This window comes from Labeo rohita, chromosome 1, assembly GCF_022985175.1.
Source record: "Labeo rohita strain BAU-BD-2019 chromosome 1, IGBB_LRoh.1.0, whole genome shotgun sequence".
Lineage (NCBI taxonomy): Eukaryota > Metazoa > Chordata > Actinopteri > Cypriniformes > Cyprinidae > Labeo > Labeo rohita.
Window position 1 is genome coordinate 41,393,130 of NC_066869.1, and position 14,300 is coordinate 41,407,429.

Consider the following 14,300-nt stretch of genomic DNA (forward strand, 5'->3'; position numbering starts at 1 on the left):
AGCATATTTTAAAGTAAAGTTTATTACTGTGATGAATTTTCAGCATAATTGCAGTCTTCAAATATCATGATGATCCTTCGGAAATCATTCTAATATGCTGATTTGGTGCTAAATCAACATTTCTTATCATCACTGCTGAAAACTGCTTTTACACACACCTACACACACAACCTTCAGCACCTGCTCTGTACTTAATGTTTTTAATGTTCTTTTGTAGCAGCTGCATATAATTTTGTACTTATTCAATCAAAACCTAGTAGATATGGTTATTTATTATACGGCTCTCTGGAATACTTTGTTCTGATTGGTCAATTGCAGAGATCAGTGATTTAATCATTCTAATATTGAGTTCTGGAGACAATTACAGTCTTATAAAAAACCTTTTTGCAATTGCAGTTTCATATCAAAGAATTACCTACCATATGCTCCCTGTCTGTAGATTTCCTTCCGTGAGGTTTTGATCGTCAGGATAAATTTGGTGTAAATGCTTTTTGATCTAAACCGATCTGAATAATGAATGAAAAGAGATCCATCTGCCCATCACGTCAAGACAAGACAACCACACCAAGGTTACCCTGGTGAATGTCTTGAAAGAATCGGTGAGAATCCAGTCTTTGACATGCTCTTGAGAAAATGTTGAAAGAAAGAACTTCCCACCCTTTCAATAAAATCTTTACCTCTGAAAGCTTTTCTGGAGATCTGTGCCATGGGAATATAAGACGGCTATACTCTTAACACAGCATGTCAAGAGATTTCTCTTTCGATGAATGGTAACTCTTTTAGATGGGGCTCATCACCCGTTTTACTTGAAAGAGTGTTTCTAGAGCACGTTGAGACGTTTCTGGGGTATGTTGTCCTTGTGAACAGCAGGACTGTCAAGAGAACTTTTCTGCTTTTGAGGGTATGTGTCTGTGTTTGCGAGGCTCTCTGATAACTTAATCTTATGTCGAGCTGTGTTTAAGCCTGTATTTGGATTTTGTTGAAGAATATCACAAATGCTGCCTTCAATATCTCAGCTGTTTCTCCTAGACAGCATCGGAGCAAATGGAGAGCAATGACTTTTGCTTAAAATTCTGTATACATAGAAACTTATTTCAGCTAGTTTCCAAGGCAACATTTCTTAATTTCATTTAGATTAACTTGATGTACTAAAATAAACAAAAACTGGAATGAAATTTAATAGCAGTTACACTGCGGTTTATAAGTTTGGGATGAGTACGATTTTTAATGTTTTTAAAGAAGATTCTTAGGCTCATCAAGGCTGCGTTTATTTGATCAAAAATACAGAAAAAACTGTAATGTTGTGAAATATTATTGCAATTTACAATAATGGTTTTCTATTTTAATATACTTTAAAATATAATTTCTTTCTGTGATGCAAAGCTGAATTTTCTTCAGTCTTCAGTGTCACGTTCTGATATGCTGATTTATTATCAATGTTGGAAACAGGTGTGCTGCTTAATATTTTTTTGGAACCTGTGAAGCTTTTTTCAGGATTCTTTTATGAATAAAACGTTAAAAAGAACAGCATTTATTTAAAATATAAATACACCATATTCCAAAGATTTGGGGTATATTAAAGTGTTTTAAGTATATTAAAACACAAAGCAGTTATTTTAAACTGTAATAATATTTCACTATATTACAGTTTTTTTTCTGTATTTTTGATTCAATAAATGCAGCCTTGATGAGAAAAATGTTAAAAATCTTACATCTTAAATCTAAATTCAAACTATTAAAATTTTAAATCTACTTTGAAAATCTACTTTTTCCAAAATAAATTATAAATGAAAATACTAAAAACTAAAAACAATTTTAAAAGCTTCAAGTGAATTTAGGTATCGCATTATAATATACAATATAAAAAATGGATAATCATTTTTAGATTTTAGAAATAATTTAACAGTGTTATTGAATTATTATTATTATTTTAAAAATTTATTTTATTTTATTTATCTTGAAAGTGTGCATGGATACAAGCAGTTAAATATATAATATTAGCTCCTTCTCCCGTTTTTTGTTCCTGAGAACAAGACCAGAACAATCCCACATGTCTCCTTTTTCAGAATAGATCTTAACTATGTGCTTAGGTTTGCCAAGATACCAAAGTTTGCAATAAAAAATCTGACATTTCAGTATGAATGCTATGTAGCCATAAAATATTTTTCCAGGAACCACAGTGCAGACTGTATGAAACCATTAGTGAGGCAAGTGACAACATGACAATAGAATGACGATTATCCCATTATACAGCCCGTGGTGTAGACATTTAGAAATTTTCGGCATTTAGCTGCCTGACTGTGTTTGTATGAGTGTCCTTTTCTTTCAGCTTTCTGTTTATTTTTGTTTGCTCTCTCTCTTCATTCAGTGTTAGTTTAGTACTTCATTTTCAGAGCTGTCAGATTTTGCATGCTTTTGAACTTTAAATTGATTATAAGCAAACAAAAACGTGCTGAATGCTTCGCTAGCCCCCTTATCTAGCGGCAAACAGTAATTATTGTGCATTTGTTCTATTTGCCCTCTGAAGAATAACTAATTCTCTCAGCTGTACATGTCTACCTGAACACAAAAGGGTGATGGGATATTTAAAACAATTCAGTCTTTTTCTATTCTGGTATTTATGTTTTTGTTTTTCAGACGAGCTAACACAAGCATGTGTCTAGCGAGACAGTTTTTGCTTTGGTGCGCATTTTTACTGTGTGGTTGTTTATGGGCCCAAGTCCCTTCTTCAATGCAAACAGTTTCTAGTGGAATTGCAGTGAAATATAACGTTTTTGCTTTCGCATTTTATTTAAGGGAGGGTTGTAAACTTTAGCAGAGAAAAATAGGGGGCACTCTCCGTTCCTTTCTACCACATGCCATTTGAGATTGAAGTAAACTGTTGGTGGCAGGTGACAATTGGCCACTTTGTAAACAAAAATGAAATCCTGCAGAGTCACAGCGTGTGCCTGCAGCTATGTGTGTGTATAAAAAGATATCTTAAATTTAAAAAGGACTGAAAATGTGCAAAAATGCATTGGAGATACAATCACAATGCTTGAATTTTAATTTAATATTGATTTTGAAACCATACTAGGCAATTTATAACACTGGATAAATAAAATTTATATTTATTTTAGGTGTATTTTACACATTTTAATGAACTTTTAATCCAGTTGTCCAACAAATCCAGTGAAAAATGTGCACCAGTGAACTGCACAAAGAACTGACTGAAAGTAGATGGATTGTCTCTCTGTTTCACAATTTAAGCACACAGACATTGTGATGAACAGCAGACCTATAACTAAAAGTGTGAAAAGCATGAAGGTGCAAAAAAACTCAGTCTGTTCTTTTTCTTTCTTTAGTAACATAACACTCAATATTAGAGATCTTACAGATCTGTCTTCTTCAATTTGTTTTCTATATGCAATTTTTGGCATTGAAGCTTGAATGTGAAACTATTCAAATCTTTTTTTTTTTCATAGATGTAGCATTATTGAGGACTGTTGGTAATATAAAACTATATTATTGCTATTATAAAAATTAAAAAGTAAACATGTTTGGCCTTTATAAGTTATACCATTTGAAGAAAAAAATAATAAAATATTATTACATTTTTTATAAAACAATTGCATTACATAAATCTATAATATTAGCCAGCTAGACGGATTATAATGTATTAAAGAAATATAAATTAAGGTGATGCATTGCTGCCACACACATATTATTTTTTTTCCACTTTATGTCATAATAACGAGATGTTATGTTGTTCACTATCAGAATTTTTTTTTTCGGCATTACATTGTTATTACTTTGTTATTACATTGTTATTACATTGTCATTAAAAGAAAATGTTGTTTTAATAACATATTTTGTTATTATGAGAAAAGATGTAGTTTTAACGAGAAAAGATGTTCTAATGACATAACAACTCATTACTATGAGAAAAGATGTCGTTTTAAGAAGATTATTATGTCATAACATAACATCTCATTACTATGAAAAAGGATGTAGTTTTAAGAAGAACAATATGTAGTTTTAATATCTCATCACTATGAGAAAAGATGTCATTTTAGCAAGAAAAGATGCTGTTTTAAAGAAATAATTATGTTGTAACAACATAACATTTGGCTATTACGAGAAATTTTAACGAATGTAGTTTTAATGACATAACATCTCATTACTACGAGAGATGATGTAGTTTTAATGACGTAACATCTCATTACTATGAGAAAAGATGTCATTTAAACAAGGAAAATATGTCGTTTTAACAACAACATTTCGTTACTATGAGAGAAGATGCCGTTTTAACAAGAAAAGTGTTGTTTTAATGAGAAAAGATATTTTAACTAAAAAAAGATGTTGTTAAAGCGACATCTTGTTATCATGACATAATTAAGTAATATGTGTGGTAGCAATGCGTCACCATGCTAAATAGAGTTTTTTCTTTTATTACATGTCATAAAAATAATTTAATAAATGTAAAAATAATGCTTAATTAAAAAATGTGACTTCATTTATTGTTTTATAAATGTATTTATTGTTTAAATATGTAAAAAAAAATGGCGCTTCTTTTTTTTTAAGTAAGCAAAAAGTATTCAGTTAATATGTTTTATTACATTTAATTTTAAATAAATAAATGTTCAAACTCCAGAATTTTAGACTTTGGTCAATAATTTTTATATCAGTGCATTACTAGAATAAGTGTTTGTTTGAATGTCATATATTATGTCTTTATTTGCCAAATAAAGTTTCTCAAGTCTTATATAAGCCCTAGAGTTTGCACAGTTCAGGTAACACAGACTGATGATTCTATCAATAATATCTGTCCTTTCCATTTGACAGATTGTACTCTTCCTGCTTTAAGTTCTTTTGAGCGAGCTATAGTCCTTCACAGGAAGATTTCCTGGTCGTAAGGTACTTTTAAATGGGGGGGGTGTGTGTGTGCATACGTTGTTTCCCATTCCCTTGAGAATCTTCTGCCTCCACTTTATGGAAATGTCACTGATCACCCTGTCTCTTCCGCTGCGTGAGTCTGTGTGATGTGTGTATGTGCGTACAAGTGTGCGTGTGGACAGCTTGTGCCGGAGTTCACTGAAATGTTTGTGTGTGTGTTTGATGTGTAAATGTCACTGATCACCCCATTTCTTCCACCTGATTACCCATGCTTGCTTCTACCTGTCTGTGCGCTCAGATCTTCTCTGTGGGTAACTGTATCCTGAGGCCAGAGGAAAAGACTGGTGCATTGTGGGGGGGGGGGCCACTTAACTCCCCAAAACTGGATGACTGTGCGGCGAGTGCATGCGGCTGTCACACCATCTCATTATACTGGAAACACAAAAAAGGTCAGATCACAGGGTGCTATGATCCTCGCATGGTGCATTTGGCACTAGAAGAAATACAGTTTTGCCTCATTAAGTTCAACATCAAGCTCTTTTCCTGTGATGAACACAGTTATCGTCAATCAGTTAAAAGGTGTTAGCGCAAAGTTGCAGTACTAAACAATTATAGTAACTGGAGAGTTATTAGTTATGATTTAGTGGCCCTTTATAGCTATTAATGTTATTCTTGCTCATCGGTGTTCACGAGCGTTCACAATAAAAAAAAAATAAAATCTTTTACAAATGTTTGCAACATTGTTATAACCATTGATGTAATATTACATTTTTGTCAATATTTTTATTCAATTTTTTCTGTTTTAATATTAATTTTAGATAAAATGTTAACGGTTTTGTTGTGTTTTTGTCTTTTTTATTAGTTTTTTTTTTTAATATGCCTTTATAGTGTTTACTTTATTTTTAAGTTTTAGTTATAACTTACATATCAAGTAAATATATAATATATGTAGCTAAATATATTTATATAATTTCACTTAATGTTTATTTATGTATTTTAATTTTCAGTTAATGATAATAACCAGACAAATATGATTAGGCAAACAAAGTTTTGTTTAACATTTATTTAAAATTTATTTTTAAAAATGTAAAAGATTATGCTGAACCATGTAAGGTGTTCTTTTCAAGAACTTACTATTTTCATTAATTGTTACTTTTCTTGAATTAATTTTTTTAATTGAATTAATGTATACACTACCAGACGAAGTCTCTTCTGCTTACCAAGCCTGCATTTATTTGATCCAGAGTACAGCAAAAACAGTAACATTTTGAAATATCTTTACTATTTAAAATACATTTTTAGCATCATTACTCCAGTCACATGATCCTTCAGAAATCATTCAATATTCTGATTTGCTGCTCAAAAAACATTAATTAATATTATTATGTTGAAAACAGCTGAGTAGAATGTTTTCAAGTTTTTGTGATGAATAAGAAGTTCGAAAGAACAGCATTTATCTGAAATAGAAATCTTTTGTAGCATTATAAATTTCTTTATTGTCACTTTTGATAAATTTAAAGCATCCTTGGTAATAAAAGTATTCATTTCTATAATTTCTTTCCCAAAAATATATATGTAAAATGTTACAAAAACTTTTTATTCCAGATAAATGCTGATCTTTGGATCTTTCTATTCATCAAAGAATCTAGATACTTAAATATACTAATAATATATGAAATATTTAAATATTGATAATAATAATAATAATAAATGTTTCTTGAACAGCAAATCAGCATATTATAATCATTTCTGAAGGATCATGTGACACTGAAGACTAGAGTAATGATGCTGAAAATTTAGCTTTGAAATCACAGGAATAAATCACAAATTTTAAAATCTATGCAAACAGAAAGCAGTTATTTTAAATAGTAAAACTATTTCACAGTATTACTTCTTTTGCTGTATTTTGGATCAAATAAATGCAGGCTTGGTGAGCATCTAAAATCTTACTGTTCAAAAACTTTTGGCTGGTAGTGTATATAACTTTATACTGCCCCCAAAAATCTTAAAACAAATTTATTAATTATTAGTATTAAAATATTGAATTTAAAGTGTAGGTATCCAATTTTGAAACAACTCGCCTTGCACCATTTACTGATGTGGGCAAAAATCACTAACATTTTCTCTAGAAAATGAAAAAATCTTGTTAAGAGTTAATACCTTGCATTTCTATTCTCACCTTTGAGCATTTAAGGAAAGCACTTAGTGGCTCCAGGAGGGCCATTTCTGCAATTAGTCTTTTTTTTGGATGAAAGCGTTTGCTAAATGGCGAGTAATTTACTAACAAGTGTGATGGGAGCCACTGAGGCATTGGCCTTTAGCTTCACAATAACAGACTGAAGTCATTTTATCCAGCTGAGACAGTAAGAATGTTTCATTGAATGTTGACCTGGCCAACGCACCACACAAGAGGACTGGTCCAAAAATACGCATCAGCATCTTGCTACCTTCTAAGATACCTTGTTTTGCCCAAATCCTAAGGTAACATCACACATAGCATAAATTTGAAATGGTTGGCGTTCTGATATCACTAGAACATTGCACTCCTGTCAGCCAATCAGATTCGAGGACAAGAAAATACTGTTGTATAAATAAATGTTTTCCTTTTCATTTATTTTTTTTTTACAAAGTAGTATGAATTTATAATATCAGCTATTTATTGGTAATTGACCAGCATATGAAATTTGTACATAATATTTGCCAGAATGTCTATAAAGTATTAACAAAGTCTGACTGTTTTACTCAGTATCACTTTGTTAGCTCAGCCACACGCTGGTCAAAAAGTGCCATGTTGTTAACTTGAAATGCTATTGTCAAATTCAGTTGGGATCAATTGTAAGTTGTCTTTTGTCAGTAATGCTCTTTTGCTGCTTCCTGAAAAGCGTTCCAAATCAATCACTGCTTTATGCAACAGAGCTTGCAGTATGTCTTGTGAATGTACATTCAGTTTAGTATGACCAAAGGCAGATGGAATGTTTTTATCTTTTTTTATAGCTTACTGTATTCATGTAGAGTGAATTGCATATTGGCTTCCACATATTTAGAGCGAGTGCCAGAGTTCATTTTATCTGTCTCATCTCAGGTCACATGCCTTCCCTACTGTTTTCTACTGGCTGGATGTTCTTCAGTCAGTTCTTCAGTGTTAGTGATGTCATATGAAGCCGTTCGGACTGTAGATGGAGAGATTAGATTCACAATGCACAAAGGCTATGAAACTAGTTTCCCATAAAGCACATGAGTGAAAGTCCCTTTGAGTTTATTGGGTGAATCTGTATTATGTAAATTGGTCTGGATTTGTGTGTGACAGTAACTGTGCAATACTGACATGAAGGTGACTTTTTCTTTTGACAAATTTGAGTCTTTCCTTTCGCATTAACAGGGTGTCTAGGGGCGACTGTGTATTTGCAGATTTTCTCAGAAGTGTATTTCATTTTTATTATGGCCTTAACTTTTTTTTGCTACAGCCCAAGGACTTATACTTAAAACTGTGTTAAGAGAGGGCACCAGCAAGCCTAATATAGAAAGCATCAGCCATTTCAGATTACTTCAGGGTGAAGTGTGTATTTTTGTACTTTCTTATATTTAAGTTTAATGCGTAGACGAAAGCCATTTGTTGGTTGATCCTTGAAAAGTGTAAACACTGCGCAAAGTCACTATTAAAACGCATTTTTATCTGAGCATCCTTACATTATATATGGTGTAAAATTTGAGGGTCAGTAAGATTTTTTTGGAGGAAAAAAATAAACTTTTATTCAGCAAGGATGCATTAAATTGATCAAAGTAGCAGGAAAGACTGTTCTTTTAAACTTTCTTTTCATCAAAGAGTCCTAAAAAAGTATCACCGTTTTCGCAAAATATTAAGCAGCACAACTGTTTTAACAGTAATATTAAATGTAAAAAAAAAAAAAAATGTTTAATGAGGAGAAAGTTAGCATATTAGAATAATTTTTGATGGATTATGCGACATTGAAGATTGGAGTAATGGCTGCTGAAAATTCAGCTTTGCCATCACAGGAATAAATTACATTTTAAACTATATTAAAATAGAAAACAGTTATTTTAATAAAATAATATTAATATTATTAAAATAATAAAAATAATATTTTTTATAAGAGATTCAGGGCCATCAGTAACAATTAGCTTGGTAATCAAGTATTTTTAATATTTTTTTTTTAAGTAATAAAATAAACCTAAGCTAACAATAGCCTTTAAAATTACTTAAAATACATATATAATAGCAATGAGACAATAATATTGGGTTCAAATAAAGTATCAAAGGAAGTAATCATATGTTTTTTTTTTTTTTTTAGCAAAACTTAAAATATAGAACGTTATAAACAATAAAGCTAATGCACATTACACATTCTAGCAAATGACTGCAGAAGGCCCCAACGGCCTGTCGATTGTTTTTACACTTTACTGCCTGATTTAATCCTTGTTTAATATTGACCAAACAACATTTAATTCAAATGTTCACTTAAGATTTAATAGCTGGCCATTTTTTTATTACAGAAAAGCTACCGCCACTGTAATTTCTCGAATATGTGTAACTTCAAAACGTGTAAACTCAGAGTGAGGGTTTGAGCTTTTATTTTGAAATCGTGCCAGCATTTAGCATATATGTATTCTCCTGTGTTTGCATAGGTTTATAAATGATTTACCTTACAATTCTGATGAAATAGCGAACGTTGCTTCCCAGATTAATGTTATAATATGCACAGATGGATTCTGAGACACTCCACACATGTAAATGATAACAGTTCGTCTTGAGTAGCATTTAATGTGAACAAAGCTGCTCTGAGACGCACTTACATAACATACACGCATGCAAATAATTAAAGCGCATATATTAAACCCGCATTATTTAATATAATCGTCGCGTTTGTGAATTCACAACCGCATTATGGTTTATTATGATTTTTAAATTAGTTTAATATACCATGCAACCTAAAGAAACGGTCTGATAATACGTTTAATTAATTCTCGTCCGTGGAATGCGCCACTTCCGGTATTTTGTCAAACATGTTTTGTTGCTTTCGGTTCACCCGTTTCGCATATGCCTCGTTAAATATGAAGCTGTTTTACTCAAATGCCTTCAAAGTAGACACTAAAGATGATCTTAACCAATGTCCATCACATATGTGGATTGATATATAAAAGTTTTTTCACTAACATTATATAACATTTATATAACACTTTTCACTAATATTTATATTTAAAAATCGAATAAAACATCAGCAATAAAAACAGCTAGCTAGTTTAACTGATTACCTTTTAAGTCCATTGATATCTCCATTATTTAAAACAGTTATTAACATGTTCTCCGACAAGCAGAAGTGATGAGACCTGTTTTCCGGGTTTGGTCAGGTGACGTTCGACATACTCTATTGCAGTTGAGGATTTTTTAAAATCAACTACTCAGATTCATTTAGCTCTAAAAAGGATTTCTTTCAAAAACAGTATTCCCTCATATAATGAAACGTACTCTAAATGTGTACTCAGGCATAGTTATCAGTATCGAAATGGCCAAATATTGGCTGATGAATCAGCCTGGCTGTAAAATCGGTCATTAATCAGATTAATATTTGGCCACTATGGTAGGCCTGGACTGTTTGAAATATTGAAACATCATGGTCAGCACTTTATTCTTACGCTCAGATTGTGCTTTCATTCATGCATCTTAATTAGCCATCTTTGCACATTTAGGGACGTTTAACTATTCATTATAGCAAAATTAAGCATTCTGTTACTGATGTTCTCTTCACAGACATCGCTCCGTACTTTAAAACCGAGGTAGGGGGTGCACAGACACACTTGGAGGGGAACAGACTTGTGCTCACCTGTCTGGCTGAGGGCAGCTGGCCGCTGGAGTTCAAATGGATGAGAAACAGCACAGACATCACTGAATACACACCAGAGTACAGGTAATAATCAGCACACACGCACCTGCATGTTTAGACATAAATATTTAATTGATTTAGCTGTTTATATCTCTCACCCAAAAGCACGCAACAGGGACAATCCTCCTGAAGCAAGATCATTAATCACACTAAAACAGGCTTTAACATCTTCAAGGAGCTATTCCAGATCATGAAGTCTGCATTACAACAGCAAAACATAAATCTCCCAATTGACAAATCTCAAATTTTGACTTCATGGGGTTTTTAAAGAAGTTTGTGTACTATTTTGGTATAAGTATCCATTAACTTGCACCCTTGTACCAAGGTCATTGGATTCTGTGTTGGAGATTGTACAGCACAAAATAGTGCTACAGTATAAAATAATATAGACAGTGCTGAGTCCTTTGGGATCTCATTTGTCCTGTTCCCTTCTTTGGCCTCTTTCTCTTGTCTGGTCATCCATCTTTGACCCCTCGTGTTTTGGAGACATTATTATTACAGTGACCTCAGAGTTGTGTATAATAAAGAAGTGGTGTATAATATGAACAGCGTTAGCAAGATGAGCGATGAGGTCTATTTTAATCTCTTTTAAAGTCACGAAACTTGACTTTAAAGGGGTAGTTAACTAAAAAATGAACATTTCTGTCATTTACTCACCCCTGTGTCATTCCAGATCGGTATGAATTTCTTTTTAATGCTCAACCCAAGAGAAGGTATTTTTGAGAACGTGTGTAACCAAACAGTTGACGGTAGCAGTTTGACTTACTGCATATTTTGCCATACTGTGGAAGTTAATGGCTACCGTCAATTTTTTTGGGCTGAAATGTTGCCATGAAAACTGTAATAATTGCCTTACATTGTTCTAAACAGGGTTATCATTATTATAACTAAAACTAATACTATTAAAACTTTTTTGTTTGTTTGTTTTGTTTTGTTAATTGAAATGAAACTGAAATAAAATATAATACAAACATTAGATTAAAAACTTCAGCAAAAAAATAGAAATGTTGCCTAGGCAAGTAACTAAAGTTTACAAGTAAACAAAAACTGAAAGAAAGACAATTAAAACTAAATATACAAAAACTTAAAGTAAAACTGTTTGGCTGAAATGTAAATTAAAATGTTGCCATGAAAACTGTAATAATTGCCTCACATTGTTCTAAACGGGGTTATCATTATTATTAACTAAAATAAAAACTATTAAAACTTGTTGTTGTTGTTGTTGTTAATTGAAATAAAGCTTAAAATATAAATATTAGATGAAAAACTTTAGAAATTAGAAATTAGAATTAGAAATGTGCTTTGGGAACTAACTAAAGTTTATGATAAATTTTAAGTTAAAACTAAATATACTAAAACTAAAACTGTCTGGTTAAAATGTTTTCATAAAAACAAATAAAACTAAAACTAAATATATAAAAACTAATACTGTTTGGCTGAAATGTTGCCATGAAAACTATGATAGTTGCCTCACATTGTTCTAAACAGGGTTATTATTATTGTTGTTAACTGAAATAAAGCTGAAATATAAATATAGAATATAAAATATAAAAAATATAAAATATAAATATTAGATTAAAAACTTCGTAAAAAATGATAAATGTTACATTGGAAGTTAAGTGTTAAGTAAATGAAAGTAAATAAAAAACTTTTAAAAAAATCTAAATTAAAATCGTACAAAAAATAACATTAAAAAAGTAAAAGATATATTTAAAAAACTGTAAACTAAATATACAAAAACTAGAACTAAATATACAAAAACATAAAAACGTACAAAAATATAAATAATAATCATTAAAAAATGAATACTATACATACTATAGAAATACTAATTTGAAAACTAAAAAAATAATAGCTATTTCAAAATATTAATAAAAACTGTACTGGTATAGAAATAACACTAAAATGAAAACCTGTATGACTATCTTTCTTCTTCATCTCGACAGTAACATTAAAATGTAATGTTTTTCAGTGTTCTCCTGAATCTTTTACTTCCATTTGAGATGTCTGTAAAACCCACAGAGTGTTGAGTTTTTATCAGTGAGCTGATTCCACATTCAGTCCATGTGAGCCATCAGTTCTGCATTAAACACAGTCATCTGTTAAAACCGAATCAACACAGATTTGAGCAGCTCTGACCCTGTGGGCTTGTAATCTTTCTTATTAAACAGCACACACTCACATCCATCTGCCCATAAATCTAAGCACTCGTTCTTGTCTGTTTGTTGAACTGTTTATTGTACAGGTGGAAGAAATCATGTTGCAGGTTCTGATAACAGATGTTTGACTGTGATATACAAGTGTCATATATTGGGCTGTATTCAAAATAACATAATAACATACTGCTCATACTATCTCTGCAGTATATACTATTATAAGGTAAACAGTATGCAAAGTCAAAACATACTGTATGGTATCTGCTTTCAATGCAATGCACTTGATCTGACCTTTTAATTACAGTGTGACATAATGGACATAATATCACCCCAGCCTTTTTAGTATTTCCTTTTAGAAGTTAAGACATTTTTATGCAACAGTGGATTCAAAAAATTTGGTAACTGGAAATGACCCACCAAATTATATATTCACTGTAGTGAGTTTATGAGACAACAACATAGTACACTACTGTTTGAAACTTGTATCATTGCATAAAGCGCTCTGTTTCACACTCAAAAGGACGTAGTATGCAGTATACACAGTGCACAGCAAGAACATCAAGTAAGCAATATGTAAATTCCAGATCTCTTTCTCTTTTCCAGGTACACGATTACGTCGTTAAAGCGCGAGGACGCGGGTGTATATCAGTGCACGGTGAGGAACAGGATGGGAGCGCTGATCCAGACGAGAGCCGATGTTCGCGTGGCTTGTAAGTACATGTGTATGTTGTTAGAAAGGGAGTCCGGGAGGCTGAAGCACAAATGGATTTCACACATCACCACACTCACCTAGAACACACACATATGCATGTAGCACAGGAGTCCCATAGGGGATGAACTAGAAGTGACATTCAGGAAACACTTCAGTAATTCCTAAATGTGCTGTCACTCCAGTACACTTTATTTAATGTTTGAAATACAGCAGGCGCATGGGATGCATATACAAGCATATTACAGCTAGGTGCTGGGTGATGAAACGTGAACAATAATTATTGTGGTATAATTTTCCGCAAGTTCGATATAATGTTTATGCACCAAAAAACAAAACAGCACTACAAATTTGAACCATGCCACACAGAGCATTTATTAATTCGGTTTAAAGTTCAAACGGCAGCACAGCGCAAGCTTAATAGAGCAGACACATTTACTCGCTGGTCACACGAGCACTAAATAGCGCTGTGAGATCCAGTGTGAAGTGCTTGAATTGAGAGAAGAACACTAATGACTCTGATTTAAACAGTTTGAACCCAGATGAAACAGTGCTGACAAACAGGAGAATCACTGTGCGCAACGATACAGTTAAATGCTTTTCAATCTACAAATCGCCATCATTTTTCATGGATTTACTGTAGTAACCCTGATACCACAC

The 14,300-nt window shown here is 32.1% G+C and overlaps 1 protein-coding gene across 1 annotated transcript in view; it reads left to right on the forward strand.

Annotated features, from left to right (window-relative positions):
- The window catches only part of sdk1b (sidekick cell adhesion molecule 1b), a 259,703-nt gene that overhangs the window by 79,443 nt on the left and 165,960 nt on the right, over nucleotides 1-14,300 (forward strand). Inside the window, exons 3-4 of the mRNA XM_051116461.1 lie at nucleotides 10,643-10,799; nucleotides 13,535-13,641. Coding sequence (XP_050972418.1) covers nucleotides 10,643-10,799; nucleotides 13,535-13,641 — 264 coding nt within the window. The remainder of the gene's footprint in view (nucleotides 1-10,642; nucleotides 10,800-13,534; nucleotides 13,642-14,300) is intronic.